The sequence below is a fragment of the Zingiber officinale genome, chromosome 4A (assembly GCF_018446385.1).
Source record: "Zingiber officinale cultivar Zhangliang chromosome 4A, Zo_v1.1, whole genome shotgun sequence".
Lineage (NCBI taxonomy): Eukaryota > Viridiplantae > Streptophyta > Magnoliopsida > Zingiberales > Zingiberaceae > Zingiber > Zingiber officinale.
In genome coordinates, this window is record NC_055992.1 from 130270588 (window position 1) to 130289371 (window position 18784).

The window sequence follows — 18784 nt, forward strand, 5'->3', positions numbered from 1 at the left end:
TAACCTTTTTTTTCTCTAAATATATGCCAAAATTAAATCTTTTTAAAATTCTTTAAAATTATTTTTATCTAAGTTAAAAAGTCTTCTAAAAATTAATTTTTTTTTAATCTTGGTTGAAATTAGAAATTTTTAAAGAAACTTTAAAAAAAACTTAGATTTTATACCCCACTTTTTTGCTGTGATCAAAGGGGGAGAGATAGGTACAAGTTAAGGGAGAGTTAAAAATATTTTCAAACTTTGTTTGAATTTTTATTCTTTTCAGTAATTGGTAACAAATAAAACTAAATTTTATGTTGCAATTCATTTTAATTGCAAACTTATGCCTAAAATGGTAGTTTAGTAATTTATTTAAATTACTACTTGTTTGTTTTACCCTGACCTGAACTTGGGTTGATGCACATCAAAAAGGGGGAGATTGTTAGACCCCGTGGTTATTTTGATGTGATCAACCAAGTTTAAGTTAGGTTCTGTTTGTTTTTAATCCCTGTGTCTAAGTGTACAGGAGCTTAGGAGCGTAGGAAGTCGAACAGAAGACGCAGTTGGCAAGAAGGACGGCACGGGAAGGGAGCCGACGGACTCGGTGCGTCCGAAGGACGGGACAACTACAGAAGAGTACAACGGTGGGCGAAAAGAACGTGCGCGACATTGGAGGGATGTAAAGCCGAGGTGGAAGACTGCTCGAGGAGAAGGTCGGGAATTGGGTTTGGGTGAGCCCTATTCCGGTTGGCCATAATCACCCAAGCGAGCAGAACCAGAGCAAGTCAACCAGGAAGTTGACTTGACAAGTGTTCGGTCGACCGAATGTCTTTATCGGTCGACCGAACCCCTGTCATCAGAGACCAGCTGTTGGTGACACATCAGCAACCAACCGTTGGTGAAGTGATCGGTCGACTGAACCTTCTTATCGGTCGACCGAACTGGAGATAAACTAGAGACCTGGTCGAGCGATTTGATCGGGCCAGATCAGGTGGAGACCGTTGGCTGATCAGTCGACCGAACATTGTGATTGGTCGACCAAACGCAGGCTCGATCCAGAGAGGCTACATCTGGATGGAAGGCTGGGCAGGTTCAGCAGGTTCGGTCGACCGAACCTAAGGATCGGTCGACCGATCCCTCTCGAGTCAAATCCTGATCCCGAAGATCTGGTGATCTGATAAGTTTTGGAACCCTTATATAAAGGGGCCTCGAACAGCTATTCAAATAATCAACTCTGATTTTCATTTCCAAGCAACTTATAAGAGCTCTAAGTATAAAAGGCTTCTCCGCCTTCAGAGAAGGAGACGTTCCTAGTGCGCTTTCCAACTATCTTGGATTAACAACCGTCTTGGTTGTAACCAAGTAAAACACTGAGTCTGTTTTTCTCTATTTTTATTTTAGCTCTATTTAATTTTATAACTGTTGCTTTTATTTTAAAGTTGAAAGTTTTGATGAGGGTATTTTTATTTGCAGGTAATTCACCCCCCCCCCCTCTCTTGCCGGTCCCGCTGCACCTACACTATCTGTACCTTATTCATAGTCACAATATTTGGACATGTTCAAAAATTTCAAAGCCAAAGTTGAAAATCAACTAGGTAAAAAAATTAGAGCCATCAAATTTGACCGTGAATATGAATATTACTGTCAATATAATAGATCAGGTAAATAACGTACAAGATCTTCTGTGAACCACCTTGCTAAGTGTGGGATTGTGTCTCAGTATACTATGTCTGGGACACTCAATCAAAATAGTGTAGCTGAGCATCACAATCAAACCCTAAAAGATATGGTGAGAAGTATAATAACCTTTACTTTTCTACAGGAGTCTTTGTAGGGTGATGCACTTAAGACTATATTTTACTTACTTAACAGAGTACCTAGTAAGATTGTAATTAAAATCTCATTTGAGATGTAGGTGGCTAGGAAGCCTAACATTAGACACTTACATGTTTGGGGTTGTCCAGTTGAGGCTAGGCCTTATAAACCTAATGAAAAGAAATTGGCCTCAAGGACTATTAGCTTCCATTTTAAGGGTTATTCTAAGAAGTCAAGGAGATATAAATTTTATGATTCCTCTAATAAATCCTTCTTTGAAATAGGAAATGTAAAATTCATTAAGGATAGTGGGAGCACTAAAATCAGGGAGGTATCTTTTGAGAAAAACGTTAGCGATCCTCCTATAATCACTACTAATGCAATTAATAGTAGTATGTTTCCATACCGCACACTATGAATATTGCACTTTTAGTGAGTCAAGATATTCTCGTGCCATCTCCAATGCAATTGGTAGAGCCGACCATCAAAATGAGGTATTGCATCATATTGATAAGCACATGCCTCAACCACCTTAAGTACAAGTGCCTTTAAGGCGATCCATGAGAAAACGAAGATTCATGACTTCTCGTGATTATGTTTATCTCTAAGAGCATGATTTTGATATAGAATTGGAAAGTGATCCTGCATCTTTCTAAGAGGTCAAACAATGCTCTAATACTAAAAGGTGGATTAACGCTATGTAAGAAGAGTTGAAGTCGATGACAAATAATGACATTTGGGAACTTGTCAAATTGTCTAAAGGTTCAAAACTTGTTGATTGTAAATGGATATTTAAAATCAAGCAGGATTCAAGGGGCAATGTCAAAAAGTATAATACACATCTTCTAGTTAAGGGATTCACTCAGAAGGAAGACATTGATTATAAGGAGACATTCTTATCTGTGTCAACGAAAGACTCCCTCAGGATAATCATGCTTGTAACTTATTATAATTTATTGTTATATCAAATAGACATAAAACTATATTCCTCAATGGAGATATTGAGGAGTCTATATATATGGTGTGATTAGAGAAATTTGAGTCTAAGGATTCAAAGAACCTAGTATGTAGATTAAAGAAGTTCATTTATGGTTTGAAATAGACGTCCCGTTAGTGGTACCGAAAATTTGATCTAGAGGTCATCTCATTTGAATTTAGAGAAAATCCTGTTGATCAGTATATATATGTCAAGTTCAGTGGAAGCAAATTTGTTATGTTAATTTTCTATGTGGACAATATATTATTTGTGAGCAATAATAATGGTCTACTGCATGAAACCAAGTCATTTTTATCCAGTATTTTTGAAATGAAAAACAATGATGAAGCATCCTTTGCCTTAAATATACAAATATATCGTGATCGTTCAAGAGGCATTCTTGGACTTTCACAATAGATCTATATTGAAAATATGCTTATAAAGTATAACATACAAAACTGTGCACCTAGTGACACTCTTTTGTCTAGAGGTGATAGATTTAGTTTGCAACAATGTCCACGACTTGAACTTAAAATAAAGGAGATTGAGCAATTCTCTTACGCGTCATCTGTGAGAAGTTTTATGTATACATAAGTTTGTACACGACCAAATATAATATTTATAGTGGGAATGTTAAATAAATATGTAAATAACCCAAGACCATTGCACTAAAAAGAGGTAAAGATGTGATTGGATATTCATGTGTCAATTTTACTAGATGCTTGGATAGTAGGAGCTTCACTTCAAATTATATTTTCATGTTTGCTGGAAAGACTATATCTTTGAAGAGCGTTAAACAAACGTTAGTAGCCACTTCTATCATGGAGACAAAGTTCATAATATACTATGAAACATTCAATCACGAGATTTGGCTGTAGAATTTCGTTATAGCATTGGAGATTGTTGATGGTATTGATAGGCAATTAAGAATCAAATGTGATAATAAATCATAAAATTTTATGTCAAAAACAACTGTAATTCCTTAGAGATCGAACAAATAACGCTATAAAAGAAGGACAATAACACTTCAGTCTAATTTGTTATCATTATTTTATTATGTTTTGATAAAACAATATCAATCTTAGCATAATTTATTTTCTGTACTAGAAATCTATGTTAGTTTCTAAAATTCATGCAATTAGGGATTATGAATTCCCATCGTCGTAAAGAACGCCGTCATACAAAAACGCTAAAAAGAAGGACGATAATCAAAAGCAAGGTAGGCTAACTGTCAAGCCTTATGACTTTGTATTCATGTTGAACACAAACTTTTCTAGAAGACGAGGAACGCTTAGTCATCAACGATCAAGAAAAATTAGGCTGGGAACTTACAAATTCTGCCGTATCACAGATGATATATATAATTGTACTCTGTTCGCACCAATCTTCAAATAGTTTAATTAACTTACCGATCTTTATTCTTCTTCAACTGCAGTGCACTCGTACACATTAACATCCCAGCTAAACTCTCGTTTCAAAGAGTGAAATGGCTGAGAATAGACTCTGTTCCAATTCCTCTAGAAGCGAAAAGCTGAAAATACTCTTCGAGAAGAAATTCTCGATATTTTGGAGCCTCATTCTCGGACAATATCTCTTTGATCGGACCAAACAAGTAATTGGCCTCGCGAACTCCAACGAAAAACATCGCCACTGACAATCGAGGCCCTAGTCGACTCGCCAACACTCGATGCTCCACGCTTTTGAATTTACCATTGCTAATGATCTACAAAATAAGAGAAACTAGCTACTTCAGTAAGCTCTAAGCAACACGAAAGGTCGAAGAATTACCTGAAGGAGATCGCCGATATTGACGACTACGGCTCCGGGAACGGGCGACACATCCACCCAGTGACCTTCGTGGCGAACTTGCAGGCCGCCGAGTTCGTCCTCGATGAGCAGCGTCAAGAAGGATGGATCGCAGTGCTTGGAAGTGCCCAGAGTGAGCTCCGGCTCCGGGCACGGCGGATAGTAGTGTGCACTCATGAACTGTCCCTTGGAGAGGTTGATGCTCTTGAGATGAGATGGACTCAGTCCGAGTGCCTCCGAGAGCAGCTCGTACACCGACTCGGCAAGGCCGAGCATGTGCTCGCCGTAGGCCAGGATCTCGTCTCTGCAAATGATGTCGATATAATTTTGGACGAAGCTAACTGTTAAGGCATGCAGATGCAGTTGATTGATACCTGCAGACATCAGGAATGTCTTGAGGATTCAGCGTGGCGTCGAAGGTACACGAGAAGGTATCCCTCCAGTTCGCAGCCCGAGAAAGGAACAAATCGTAGTTGCAGACGTACTTCACGTTCTGCTTCAAATCGCGGCCGTAGAGCTTCGCCTTCACTTCCTTTGGGAGCTCATGGAACCTCTGGCTCCCCTGCATCATGCCTTCCAAGATCTGCGGCGGGACGCCGTGGTTCACCAGCTGGAAGAATCCCCATGAGCTCGAGGCGTCGCGGATCTGCTCCACCGCCTCCTTCCGCCGACGGGCGTCGTCGGCGACGCCGCTGAGGTCGATGACGGGGACTTGGAGGCGGGCGAGGGAGGGTGGGGAAGGCAGGTCATCGGGGGAGTGGACGAAGATTCGTGGGAGCTTGGTGATGCCGGCGTCGGCTAGGCCTTTGACGCCCGATTTGGTGGCGTCGAACTTAAGCAGCTCTTGCAGGCGATCGGGAGCTGCCTCGGCGGCGCTGTAGTCGGGAACTGCTGCTGCCGCCGCCGCCGCCGCCGCCGCCGCCATTTAGATCAGAATTGGAGCTTCGCAAGGAAAGGAAATAGGAAGAAATTGAATATAAAATGAAGAGATTTAGCTTATTGGGGAAGTCAGTAGTCAAAGTATAAACCACATTTTTTGACTTGTCCATTGCAATCTAAACCACGGAAATAAAAATTTTCTTTTTATTATAACAGAGTAAAACAATAATATAGAAATATATCGATCTAAAAACAAGGACGTGTGAACTACCGACGAATTGTCTTCAAGGTTGATGTGTGCCAATGATATGGCAGTGAATGAGCTCCGTGAATTTCTACAAAACTCAATGAGAATTGGAAGGAAGGCTAATGTGAACATGGCTCAGATGATCTTCTCCTCACGTGAGGTGGATCGTCGATCGATCCTCACGTTCGATCGACCAATCAGATAATCTTCTCCTCATCCGATCTGCTCAATCTGTTCGCTCTGCTTCGATCTGGTCAACTCCTATCTCTAGTTCGATCGACCGATAACCCGGTTCGATAGACTGATCCCCTGGTCGAGCCCGGTCCACTCGCTGGAAATCTAATCTGCTGCTTGGGAGTTCGGTCGACCGATCCAGACATTCGGTCGACCGATCCCGGTCAATTTTACCCCTACACAAAATGTTAGTCTCCTGCAAAACAGAGTTAAAACAGATAATATATAAAAAAAATACGTTTGACAGTCTTCGGACTGTCCGGTTCTGACTTCGGATTTTCGATCGAAAATCCTAGGTCGAACCGACGCCTACTGTTCCCTCCGCGGGGAACGCGTCCTCACCTTCTCCACTCAGGAGAACATACCTGATGTCAGTTCGGTCCTCCAGACCAACTGGACTTTCTGCCTAGGGTTACCACCTCCTAGGACCTAGGGTTATCACCCCCTAGAGTTTTTCGCTACTTAGGGTTACCTCCTCCTAGAACCTAAGGTTACCCCCCTTAGGATTTTCCTCCACCTAGGGTTACTACCCCTAGGACCTAAGGTTGCCGCCCCTTAGGGTTTTCCTCCACCTAGGGTTACCACCCCTAAGACCTAGGGTTATCTCCCCCTAGGGTTTTCCACCTGCCTAACCGCAGTTAGGACTTTCCTGAAAAACCTCATTCACACATGATAACAAATGATCTTAACTTTGAATCCTTTGTCATTATCAAAACTTGGGTTTGATTGTCGGATGCTTCTCGCACCAACAATCTCCCCCTTTTTGATTATGACAACGAAAATTCAAAGTTAAGTAAAATAATACTATAAATGATTTTCAAAGACAACATGAGCATAAAAATAAGACAAGCACAAACAAACTTAAAAAAACTCCCCCTTAGTAGAAGCTTGCAAAAACTCCCCGTTAATAAAAACACCTTTTAAAATTTTGAATTTTAATTTCTTTATACTTTTGAATTTTCTTATACTCTCCCCTTTGCCATATATCAAAAGAGAGTAAAGAAAAATTAGGAAAGTGATCAATGACCTTAGCTAAGAATAACATTAGCTAAAAATTAGGAAAGTGATCATAACTTTAAAAAGACTTTTTCTTTTAAATTAAATTTTGAAAAGATAAATTTGTAAAGCTTTTTGAAAAATACTTAGCCAAATTTGAAATACTTAGCTAATTTTGAAAAGTACTTAGTTAAATTTGAAAGACTTTTGCAAGAACACTTATCTTTTTAGAGGAAATTTTCTTGTAAGATGTCAGGTGAACTCAAAATCAAAACTTAATTTTAGAAATAGATTTAGCTAACGGAAAATTTTGATTTGAAAAGTAACTTAGGTAAAAAGTTTGTAACAATGGATTAAAAACTTTAAAGTATAAAATGTCTTGTAAAAAAGAACTCTTTTAGGGTCAAAATGTTGATTTAAATTTTAGCTTAAATTTTAGCACCACCGTTTGATTTAAATCATTTTAGTTAAGGTCACCCTCACAAAAAATATTCAAAAAGTCCTATAGTCCAAGCATAAGTAACAAGAAAATTAATACTTAATTTTCTTGGTCACATGTCTAACCATTAGCTACTAGTTGTTTACCTAGAGGGCAACAGTTTTCACTTGGTTAGTCAAGTTAAGTTAATGATCCAGTTTATGTTTGACTAAGTTTGGATAACTTAACTTGATTAATGTAAGTTAGGTATTTATAGCCCAGACTTATGTCAATGCACAGACATAAGCATACTGAAATCCGGGCAGTACCCAATGCACCGGAGGTGCGGGCTACGACGATGTACAACAATGTCCAGCAGAGAAGCTGGAGTCAACATGAAGCAAGGGCGGTTGGAGAGAGGAGAAGGAAGCATGCGGTTGATGGGAAAGACGTGCGGCGCCAGCAGTGGGGTAAAATTGAAAGCAATGGTGGCGGCGGCAACAACAACTAATCGCCCAATGAGCTGCGGCTACTGCACGTGCTCGTAAAGAGTTGGGTGAGAGGCGAAAAAATGTTATGGCAAATAAAAATTAGGGTTAATATTAAACTTAGGTTCATATACTCAATCAACTCCCAACTTAATTAGGTATTCCAAATAGACTCCCTCAAAGCATAATAGATCCATCTCCTCAAACATGTCATACCAACTCTATTTAAATCTCAAAAAAAATTTAAAAATTTTTAAAAAAAATCTATATGATTATTTCTCAATTAATACTTATTATTTTATTATTATTATTTAAGTGTCATATCTAATAGTCTTGGTGAATCTCATGTTAGTTAGAGCCCTAGAGCCAATCATATGATGATTGTTGTATGAACTCATTGTATCATTATGTATATAAAGATATTTATTTTGGTTATTATACTTACTTATATTGGTGCCAAATAACTAAGTATAATAACGTCCTTAAGTATAAGGTTCTTATCTATATCAATCGATTGGTTGAATCGATAGTGAGATGATATAGAGAACACTACTCTTAATCATTCCTAGTCAAGTATTAACATTCAGGGACAATGTTAGTACGACGAGACCAGCATGTAGGTCAACTCGATGACTTGATCTCACAAGTCATGGATATAGAGATATCAAGTTGACACATGGGTATGCATTAGAGAATGTATACTGAATGACCCGCCATGAGAAAATATCATGGATCGTTATATGAGTGTCATATACTTTCTCATGTGGCTATTAGTATGACTATTAGTCATTGGACCTGAAGTCACCATGGTTCCCTACATAAGGAGTTGCATACTTTGGCTTCGTCAAACGTCACCCGCAACTGGGTGGACTATAAAGGCGATTACTGGGTATGTAACAAATTATGCGGAGGGATGTGAGTGATGTAGATGGGATCTATCCCTCCTATATAATGGGAGTGACATCGTTATTCTTGATAGAGTGAGACCACTAAGTGCATGGTCATGCCCAAATGAGTCAATATGCGATATTGAGCTCATTTGATTATAGTGAGTCTTCTTGGAGTTCAAGATTTAGATTGATCAGAGGATGACACCGTCTATGCCTCAAATTGATCAATCTAGATGTCAAGGATAGAAGGGCATTTGTCATATATTGTGAAGAGTCACAATTAGTAGTCACAAAGGTAATGTTGGATCTCAACATTCTTGTAACTTGGGTAGTAATGATGTGTTGCTAAATACCGCTCATTACTTATGCTTCTAAATGGGTTTAGGAGCATTGCCAACGTTATAAGTGTTGGTGCAACCTTAGGTCAAGGTTGACCTGGTTGACCCGACTCGAGGTGACTTGACTCGAGTTGTATTTTGATGTTTGACTTGGGAAGATTGTCGGTGCAACCTTAGGTCAAGGTTGACCTAGTTGAGTTGCATGTTGATGTTTGACACTCGTGAGAGAGTTCTATTCTTGATATGGGACAAGAATAGATGTTTGGGAGATTGTAGGTGCAACCTTAGGTCAAAGTTGACATGGTTGATCTGATTCGGGAAAAGTACAAGCAGGGAGCTTGACACGCGAAAAGTCCAAGCAGGGAGCTTGGCACTGGAAAAGTCCAAGTATGGAGACTTGGCACTGGAAAAGTCCAAGCAGGGAGTTTGGCACGCGAAAAGTCCAAGTATGGAGACTTGGCACGGAAAAAGTCCAAGTATGGAGACTTGGCACTGGAAAAGTCCAAGTATGGAGACTTGGCACTGGAAAAGTCCAAGCAGGGAGCTTGGCACGCGAAAAGTCCAAGTATGGAGACTTGGCACGGGAAAAGTCCAAGTATGGAGACTTGGCACTGGAAAAGTCCAAGTATGGAGACTTGGCACGGAGAAGTCCAAGCAGGGAGCTTGGCACGAGGGAAAGTCCTAACTGGGATGTTAGGCAGTTGGAGAGTCCTGGTAAGTGAAGCCAGGCAGTGAGAAAGTCCTAACTGGGATGTTAGGCAGTGTGGAAATCCTGGTGAGTGAAGCCAGGTGGAAAGTCCTGGTGAGTGAAGCCGGGCAAGGGAAAATCCAGATGGATCAAGGGTGATCGAACATCTGGTGTTGAGAAGTCCAAGTGAGTAAAGCTTGGCATATGGAGTCGGAGAGGGCTCGGTAGCTCGTTCTCCGAACTTGGTTAGAGAGGGCACTCTAAACCTAGGAGTTGGATCGGTCTGCAGACCGATCCAGTGATACTCAGTGTTTCCTGATCGGTCTGGTGACCGATCAGACACTAAATAACAAGTTCCCTGATCCGCGGTCAGAATCGATCGGACCTCAAGGTCGATCGAGCTCAATTTTCCTCCACTCGATCGAGGAATGTGTCGAGTGAGCACCGAATTAGGTGTTGGACCCCATGAGACCGATCAGGCATCCTCCCGATCGGTCCACGACCGATCGAACTATAGCGAGACCCATACATGTCTTTTTGTACTCTTTTGAAAGTTTATGTCACTCGCATCAAAGCATGTCCAGCCTACATTTCTTCTTTTTCTTCTTCCTGTCGCTTCTAATGCTGTTGAGCTTTGTTGAGCTGCTTTGAAGCTTCGCGTGAGCTTCCGGCTGGGTCACCTGCTGTTGTAGGCGCTTGGAAGCGGCTGCTTCTTCCAGTCGAAGAGAAGGCAAGAAAGTTTACATTTGTATTGTATTTTATTTCTTGTTTTCCTTGTACTCTTTTCTTGCTGTTGCAAGAAGTTTCTGTGGCGAGGTTCCTCCACCCAGAAGGAGTGTTTTTATTAGCCGGTTTTCCGGGGACTCATCCACCGACGGATTGATTGGGTTCGTCCACCTTACGGACACGCCGAGGAGTAGGAGCATCATCTCCGAACCTCGTACATCGCTGTGTTAAGGTTTGATATTCTTCCTTTCGTTTCTAGTTTATTTTTCCGCTGCGCTAACGAATTGTAGGAAGAAACGAGCGATTTGGGGTGGCTATTCACACCCCCCCTCTCTAGCCGAGTACGAAGGATCCCAACAATAAGAACCTATAGGGTCACACACAAAGGGCAATTAGATGGAGATTAGGTTCATTTGATGAACCAAGAGGATTAGGTTCATGTGATGAACCAAGTTGGATTAAGAGTAATCCAAATTAGACTAATTGAGTTGGACTCAATTTGATTCATGTGTTGAATGAGTCTAATTTAGATTATGACTCATTGAATCAATTTAATTCAATGAATATAGATTCATTAAATTAAGTTGGCTTGAATCAAATGGTTGGATTTAATCAACCATGGGAGGTAAGAGGTCAAGTTTGACTTCACTTGAGAAGGAAGATTAAGAGTCAAGTTTGACTTGACCTTGACTTGACCATATGCCTTCATTAGATACTTAGCATGAGGGTCAGCCAATAATGATGTGTCACATCATCAAGACTACTTCATGGTATGCTACCTCATGAGGGAGACCAAGAGTTGTGACCCTTGGTATCCCATGGAGGTTACAAACCACTATGAAGTGGTCGGCCACTTAAAAGGTGAAATTAGTGCATTTGTGTGCTAATCAAAGGCAATTGATTTTCATCTTCTTCCTCCTCTCTTCTTGTTCTCCCTCTCCTCCACTTTGGCTTAAACCTCCTTGAGTGCTAGCACACTTAAGAGGTTTTTCTCCACCTAATTGTTCGTGTAGATACACATAGAGGGGTGTTCACTTGACACCCTTGAGATCCAACATCTTCTTGGACGAGCGGGATAAGCGAAGGGCTTCGCATCAAAGGTATAAATATCTACCATGTAGATCTAGAGTAGATCTAGGATAGAAAACATGTACATAAAATTTTTATCTACGCACGAATCCGCTGGCATGGGACTTCGGGGTTTCCGCAACGTAAAAAGCGATTTTTACGGCTCGAAAGTCCCAACAGTGGTATCAGAGCCACGTACGAAGCGTGTATGTGTTTTATTTTGATTTTTATGAAAAACTACAGATTTGTAAGTTTCTGTATATTTACTGTTTTTATGTATTTTATGGGTATTTTTCTCGTAGAAGCGAAGCAACAAGTGTTTGGTCACTTGTAGGCTTCAACTACTGAGAAACACCTTCCGAAACGGCAAGGTCTCGCCCAAAATATTTTGGGACAGCGGCTTAGGGCGCTGTAAGATCATCGTGGGACACTTATGAGACTCATTTCACGAGAAGGAGTGCTGCCCCTAACCCCGCAAGGGCCATTGTCCCATGATCGCACCCGAAAACCGCTAAACGGGACCGCTTGGAAGTTGTAACTCATAAAATTGTAAAAAATAGTAGGAAAAATTATAGAAATTTATGAAAATGACATAATTTAGAATTATGTATAATTTTTGTGATGGTCATGGCCCAAATATCCAATAAGATTGGACAAAATGTGTTGTAATTCATATTATGGCCTGCGCGCCATTTTGTGTGATGTGCGTGTTGTATTTGCTATGCGACCTGCGCGTCATGCCTTTCTCTATTTTAATATTTTTGTTGTAAAATAGTTTTAGACTCGAATGTAACTCGAGTTTCAAATTTGTAATGTACAAAATTGGAGCAATGGAAGGTTCACTCGAGGAGGAGTTACGAGGAGGGTGCGAGCAACACATGGCGGTCAAAGGGAGGAGCTTGGAGAAGTTGTTGACCCTAGGTTAACCATCCGATCTTCTCATTGGCTTGAGAAGATCGTAGTAGGGTCATGACTAATCACAATTTAATTAATTGCTTGTGTGTGTATGTGATGCATGCTAGAGTAGAATAATTAATTAGTGCCTTAACGATTAAATTAGATCTAAATCGCGTATATGATGCACCACGATTAGATTAGATCTAAATCACGTATATGATACACATTAACGATTAGATTAGATCTAAATCGCGTCAACTCAAAATGTCTACCACGTTTTGATACCCATCACTACCTCGATCACATGTTGTTGTTGAATCTGCCAAAGTAGAGCAACGCATATTATCTTGGTAGGGTGTGGAGGGACAATCTTGGTCCCGCCTATCAAAGCTTGGGTGAGTACAAACTCAATTAGATTGAGTAAAACTAGTTAAACTCAATTGGATCGGGTTTAACTATAGGCATTTTCCAATGGTTGGTAGATAGGTTAAAATCACATTTATATTAACTCTTGGGCGATTTAGTCAAAGCCAACTCAAGTTTTAATATACATGCGGATCTTGATCCTATAAACAAGAGTTGCATAGAGATGTAATTGATAATTAGTTACCTACCGATCATACTAAGTCTTGGGCGATTTAGCCAAAGCTAACTCAAGGCGTAGTATGATGTGGATCTTGTCCCGCAAGAATTATAGCTAGTTGGTTCTATAATTCAGTGGGAGCATCATTTAGTTACAGGCCTAATTAAATGATTAGTGGAATATGATATTTATTTTCTACATTTTCTATTGTAGATTGCCATGTCGTCAAACACGAACACCTTCTCCCTACGTTTTGTCCTTGATAAGGACAAGCTCAATGGAGATAATTTCCTGGACTAGTATAAGAACCTGAGAATTGTTCTCACTCAGGAAAGGAAACTGTACGTCCTGGAGACGCCAATTCCCGAGGCACCTCCTGCCACTGCCACGCGAGCTGATCGTGATGTTTATAAGAAGCATCAAGATGACGCATTAGATGTGTCCTGTCTCATGCTCGCAACCATGAACTCAGAGCTTCAGAAGCAACACGAGTTGATGGGTGCTTATGATATGGTGGAACATCTTCGTCAACTATATCAAGGACAAGCTAGGCACTAGAGATTCAAGATTTCTAAGGCACTGTTTCAGTGAAAGATGCAAGACGGGACTCCCGTAGGTCCATATGTACTCAAGATGATTGGGTACATAGAAAACCTACAGAGGTTGGGATTTCCCCTTGGCCAAGAGCTGGCCACTGACTTGATCTTGCAATCCTTGCCGGAGAGCTACAGTCAATTTGTCATGAATTACAACATGAACGAAATTGACAAGCCACTGTCCGAGCTGCTTAGCATGTTGAGAACTGCTGAGCTCAACCTTAAGAAGGTTAAGCCCAACTCCATTTTGATGGTACAAAAACATAAGGGCAAGGGCAAGCCTAAAGGTAAGGGAAAGTCTCAAGCCAAGGGCAAAGGCAAGGCACTGAAACCCAAAGGAGGGGTCGCCAAGGTTGCTACCTGCTTCCACTGCGGTCAGACCGGGCACTGGAAGAGAAACTGCAAAGTTTACCTGGAAGATCTTAAGAAGAAGAGAAGTGAGACTTCTACTTCAGGTATATATGTTATAGAAGTTAATCTCTCTATTTCTTCATCATGGGTATTAGATACCGGATGTGCTTCTTACATTTTTACTAATGTGCAGGCGTTGAGAAATAGCAGGGCATTGACGAAGGGCGAGGTGGACCTACAAGTAGACAATGGAGCACGGGTTGCTGCTGTTCCTATAGGGACTTACTTTCTATCTCTGCCCTCTGGGCTTGTATTAGAATTAGATGAATGTTGTTATGTGTCTGCTCTTACTAAGAACATTATTTCAGTTTCTTGTTTAGACAAGAAAGGTTTTTCATTTATAATAAAGAACAAATATTATTCCGTCTATTTAAACGATATGTTCTATTGTAGTGCACCTCTGATGAACGGACTCTATATTATAGACTTAGAGAATCCCATCTATAACATAAAAACCAAAATGTTCAAATCAAATGGAATGAACCAAACCTATCTCTGGCACTGTCGCTTAGGTCATATAAATGACAAACGCTTATCCTAGCTCCATAAAGATGGTTTGCTGGACTCATTTGATTTTGAATCATATGAGACATGCGAGTCATGCATACTAGGCAAGATGACCAAGACTCCCTTTAGTGGACACAGCGAAAGAGCGACTGACTTATTAGGACTTATACATAGTGATGTATGTGGCCCTTTCAATGTCGCTGTCAGAGGTGGTTATAGGTACTTCATCACATTTACTGATAACTTCAGTAGATATGGTTATGTGTATTTGATGACACATAAGTCAGAATCCTTTGAAAAGTTCAAAGCATTCAAGAATGAAGTACAAAATCAGTTTGGCAAGAGTATTAAGATACTTCGATCAGATCAAGGTGGAGAATACCTTAGCCATGAGTTTCATGACTATCTAGCTGAGTGTGGGATTTTATCCCAACTTACTCCTCCTGGAACGCCACAGTGGAATGGTGTATCCGAAAGGAAGAATCGTACCCTATTAAATATGGTACGGTCTATGATGAGTCACACAGATCTTCCTATATCTCTTTAGGGCTATGCTCTGGACACAACAGCCTTCATACTTAACCGTGTTCCATCCAAGGCTATGATAAAGACACCATATAGGATATGAACTGGGAGAGATGCCCAGGTGTCTTTTATGAGGATTTGGGGTTGTGAGGCTTACGTTCGACGTTAAGTCTCGGGCAAACTGAGACCCAAATCTGATAAGTGCTATTTTATAGGATATCCCAAGGAAACGAAGGATATTACTTCTACATTCCCAGTCAATACAAAGTAGATATGGGTAAGACTGGTATTTCTAGAAAGAGACTTTGTTTCTAGAAAAACTAGTGGGAGTACGTTCAATGTTGAAGAAGTTCAAGATATGGACCATAGCACTGAAGTCTTGATGGAAGTTGAACTGAAACCACAAAGTGTTGTGGATGATGAGATTGTTCCACAAGGAGTTGAGGAACAACAACCAGTTCAAGTAGACATACCTCTTCGCAGGTCTGATAGGGTACGTCGTCAGCCTGAGAGATACTCATTTCTCTTGTATGACCATGATGACGTTATGCTCATTGAGAATGAGCCTACCTCTTATCAGGAAGCTGTGATGAGACCAGATTCTAAGAAATGGCTAAAGGCCATGAGATTCGAAATAGAATCAATGTACACCAACCAAGTATGGACTTTGGTTGATCCACCTGAAGGGATAAAACTCATTGGGTGTAAGTGGGTCTTTAAGAGAAAGACTGACATGGATGGACTGATATATAAGGGTCGTCTGGTAGCTAAAGGTTTCAAACAAATTCATGGTATTGACTATGATGAAACATTTTCTCCAGTAGCTATGTTTAAGTCCATTCGGATCATGCTTGCTATTGCAGCATACCACGATTATGAGATCTGGCAGATGGATGTCAAAACCGTGTTTCTGAATGGAAACCTGCTCGAGGATGTGTACATGACACAACCTGAGGGTTTTGTAGATCCACAGCATACTGGCAGAGTATGCAAGCTACATAAGTCCATTTATGGACTAAAGCAAGCTTCTCGGAGCTAGAATCTTCGATTCGATAATGCGATCAAACAGTTTGATTTCATCAAGAATGAAGATGAACCTTGTGTCTATAAGAAGGTTGTAGGGAACACAGTTGTCTTCCTTGTATTGTATGTGGATGACATACTACTCATTGGGAACGACATCCCTTTGCTGCAGTCTGTAAAGACTTGGCTAGGAAATTGTTTCTCAATGAAGGACTTAGGTGAAGTATCTCATATTCTAGGCATATAGATCTATAGAGATAGATCTAAGAGATTGCTTGGCCTAAGTCAGAGTACATATATTGACAAGGTATTACTACGGTTTGCCATGCATAACTCCAAGAAGGGATTTCTGTCGATGTCACATGGTGTGGGTCTTTCGAAGACTCAAAGTCCCTCTTCTAGAGAGGAGAGAGACCGCATGGATATGATCCCTTATGCCTCAGCCATAGGATCTATCATGTACGTCATGCTATGTACTCATCCTGATGTTTCGTATGCTTTGAGCATGACGAGCAAATACCAGTCAGATCTAGGTGAAAGTCACTGGATAGCAGCCAAGAATATTCTTAAGTACTTAACAAGGACTAAAGAATATTTCTTGATATACGGAGGTAATGATGAGCTAGCTGTAAAGGGTTACAGTGATGCCAGCTTCCAAACTGACCAGGATGATTATAGATCGCGGTCTGGGTTCGTGTTTTGCTTGAATGGTGGTGCTGTGAGCTGGAAGAGTTCGAAACAGGACACAGTTGCTGATTCTACAACAGAGGTCGAGTACATTGCTGCATCAGAAGCAGCAAAGGAGGCAGTTTGGATTCGCAAGTTCATTACTGAGCTTGGGGCGGTTCCTAGCATAGCCGATCCGATAGAGCTCTATTGTGACAACAATGGAGCAATTGCACAGGCTAAGGAACCTCGCTCACACCAGCGGACCAAATACATACTACGGCGCTTTCATCTCATTCGAGAGATCATCGATAGAGGAGATGTGAAGATTTGCAGTGTTCCCACAGAGGCTAACATCGTTGATCCCTTGACCAAGGCTTTGGCACAGAGAAAGCATGATGGTCGCACTAGGTCATTGGGCCTTAGAGCCTACACTGATTGGAACTAGTGCTAGTGGGAGATTGTTAGTTAGAGCCTTACAGTCAATCATATGATGATTGTTGTATGAACTCATTGTATCATATTCCTATGTATATAAAGGCATTTGTTTTGGTTATTATACTTACTTGTATTGGTGCCAAATAACTAAGTATAATAGCGTCCTAGAGTAGAAGGTTCTTATCTATATCAATCGATTGGTTGAATCGATAGTGAGATGATATAGAGAACACTACTCTTAATCATTCCTAGTCAAGTATTAACATTCATGGACAATGTTAGTGCGATGAGACTAGCATGTAGGTCAACTCGATGACTTGATCTCACAAGTCATGGATATAGAGATATCAAGTTGACACATGGGTATGTATTGGAGAATGTATACTGAATGACCCGCCATCAGAAAGTATCATGGATCGTTATATGAGTGTCATATACTTTCTCATGTGGCTATTAGTATGACTATTAGTCCTTGGACCTGAAGTAACCATGGTTCCCTACATAAGGAGTTGCATACTTTGGCTTCGTCAAACGTCACCCGTAACTGGGTGGACTATAAAGGCAATTACTGGGTATGTAACAAATTATGCGGAGGGATGTGAGTGATGTAGATGGGATCTATCCCTCTTATATAACGGGAGTAACATCGTTATTCTTGATAGAATGATACCACTAAGTGCATGGTCATGCCCAAATAAGTCAATATGAGATATTAAGCTCATTTGATTATAGTGAGTCTACTTGGAGTTCAAGATTTAGATTGATCAGAGGATGACACCGTCTATGCCTCAAATTGATCAATCTAAATGTCAAGGATAGAAGGACATTTGTCATATATTGTGAAGAGTCACAATTAGTAGTCACAAAGGTGATGTTTGATCTCAACATTCTTGTAACTTGGGTAGTAATGATGTGTTGCTAAATACCGCTCATTACTTATGCTTCTAAATGGGTTTAGGAGTATTGCCAACGTTACAAGAACCTATAGGGTCACACACAAAGGGCAATTAGATGGATATTAGGTTCATTTGATAAACCAAGAGGATTAGGTTCATGTGATGAACCAAGTTGGATTAAGAGTAATCCAAATTAGACTAATTGAGTTGGACTCAATTTGATTCATGTGTTGAATGAGTCTAATTTAGATTATGACTCATTGAATCAATTTAATTCAATAAATATAGATTCATTAAATTAAGTTAGCTTGAATCAAATGGTTGGATTTAATCAACCATGGGGGGTAAGAGGTCAAGTTTGACTTGACTTGAGAAGGAAGATTAAGAGTCAAGTTTGACTTGACCTTGACTTGACCATATGCCTTCATTAGATGACTTGGCATGAGGGTCGGCCAATAATGATGTGCCACATCATCAAGACTACTTCATGGTATGCCACCTCATGAGGGAGATCAAGAGTTGTGACCCTTGGTATCCCATGGAGGTTACAAACCACCATGAAGTGGTCGGCCACTTAAAAGGTGAAATTAGTGCATTTGTGTGCTAATTCAAGGCAATTGATTTTCATCTTCTTCCTCCTCTCTTCTTGTTCTCCCACTCCTCTACTTTGGTCGAAACCTCCTTGAGTGCTAGCACA

The 18784-nt window shown here is 40.5% G+C and overlaps 1 protein-coding gene across 1 annotated transcript; it reads right to left on the reverse strand.

Annotated features, from left to right (window-relative positions):
• Positions 1 to 4058: 4058 nt before the first annotated feature.
• On the reverse strand, positions 4059 to 5559 carry LOC121971189 (1-aminocyclopropane-1-carboxylate oxidase homolog 3-like). Its single transcript, XM_042522336.1, has 3 exons — positions 4948 to 5559; positions 4556 to 4877; positions 4059 to 4490 (listed from the first exon to the last, which is right to left on the reverse strand). Exons 1-3 carry the CDS (start codon positions 5496 to 5498, stop codon positions 4242 to 4244), a joined length of 1122 nt encoding a protein of 373 aa, XP_042378270.1. The 5' UTR covers positions 5499 to 5559; the 3' UTR covers positions 4059 to 4241.
• Positions 5560 to 18784: the final 13225 nt, after the last annotated feature.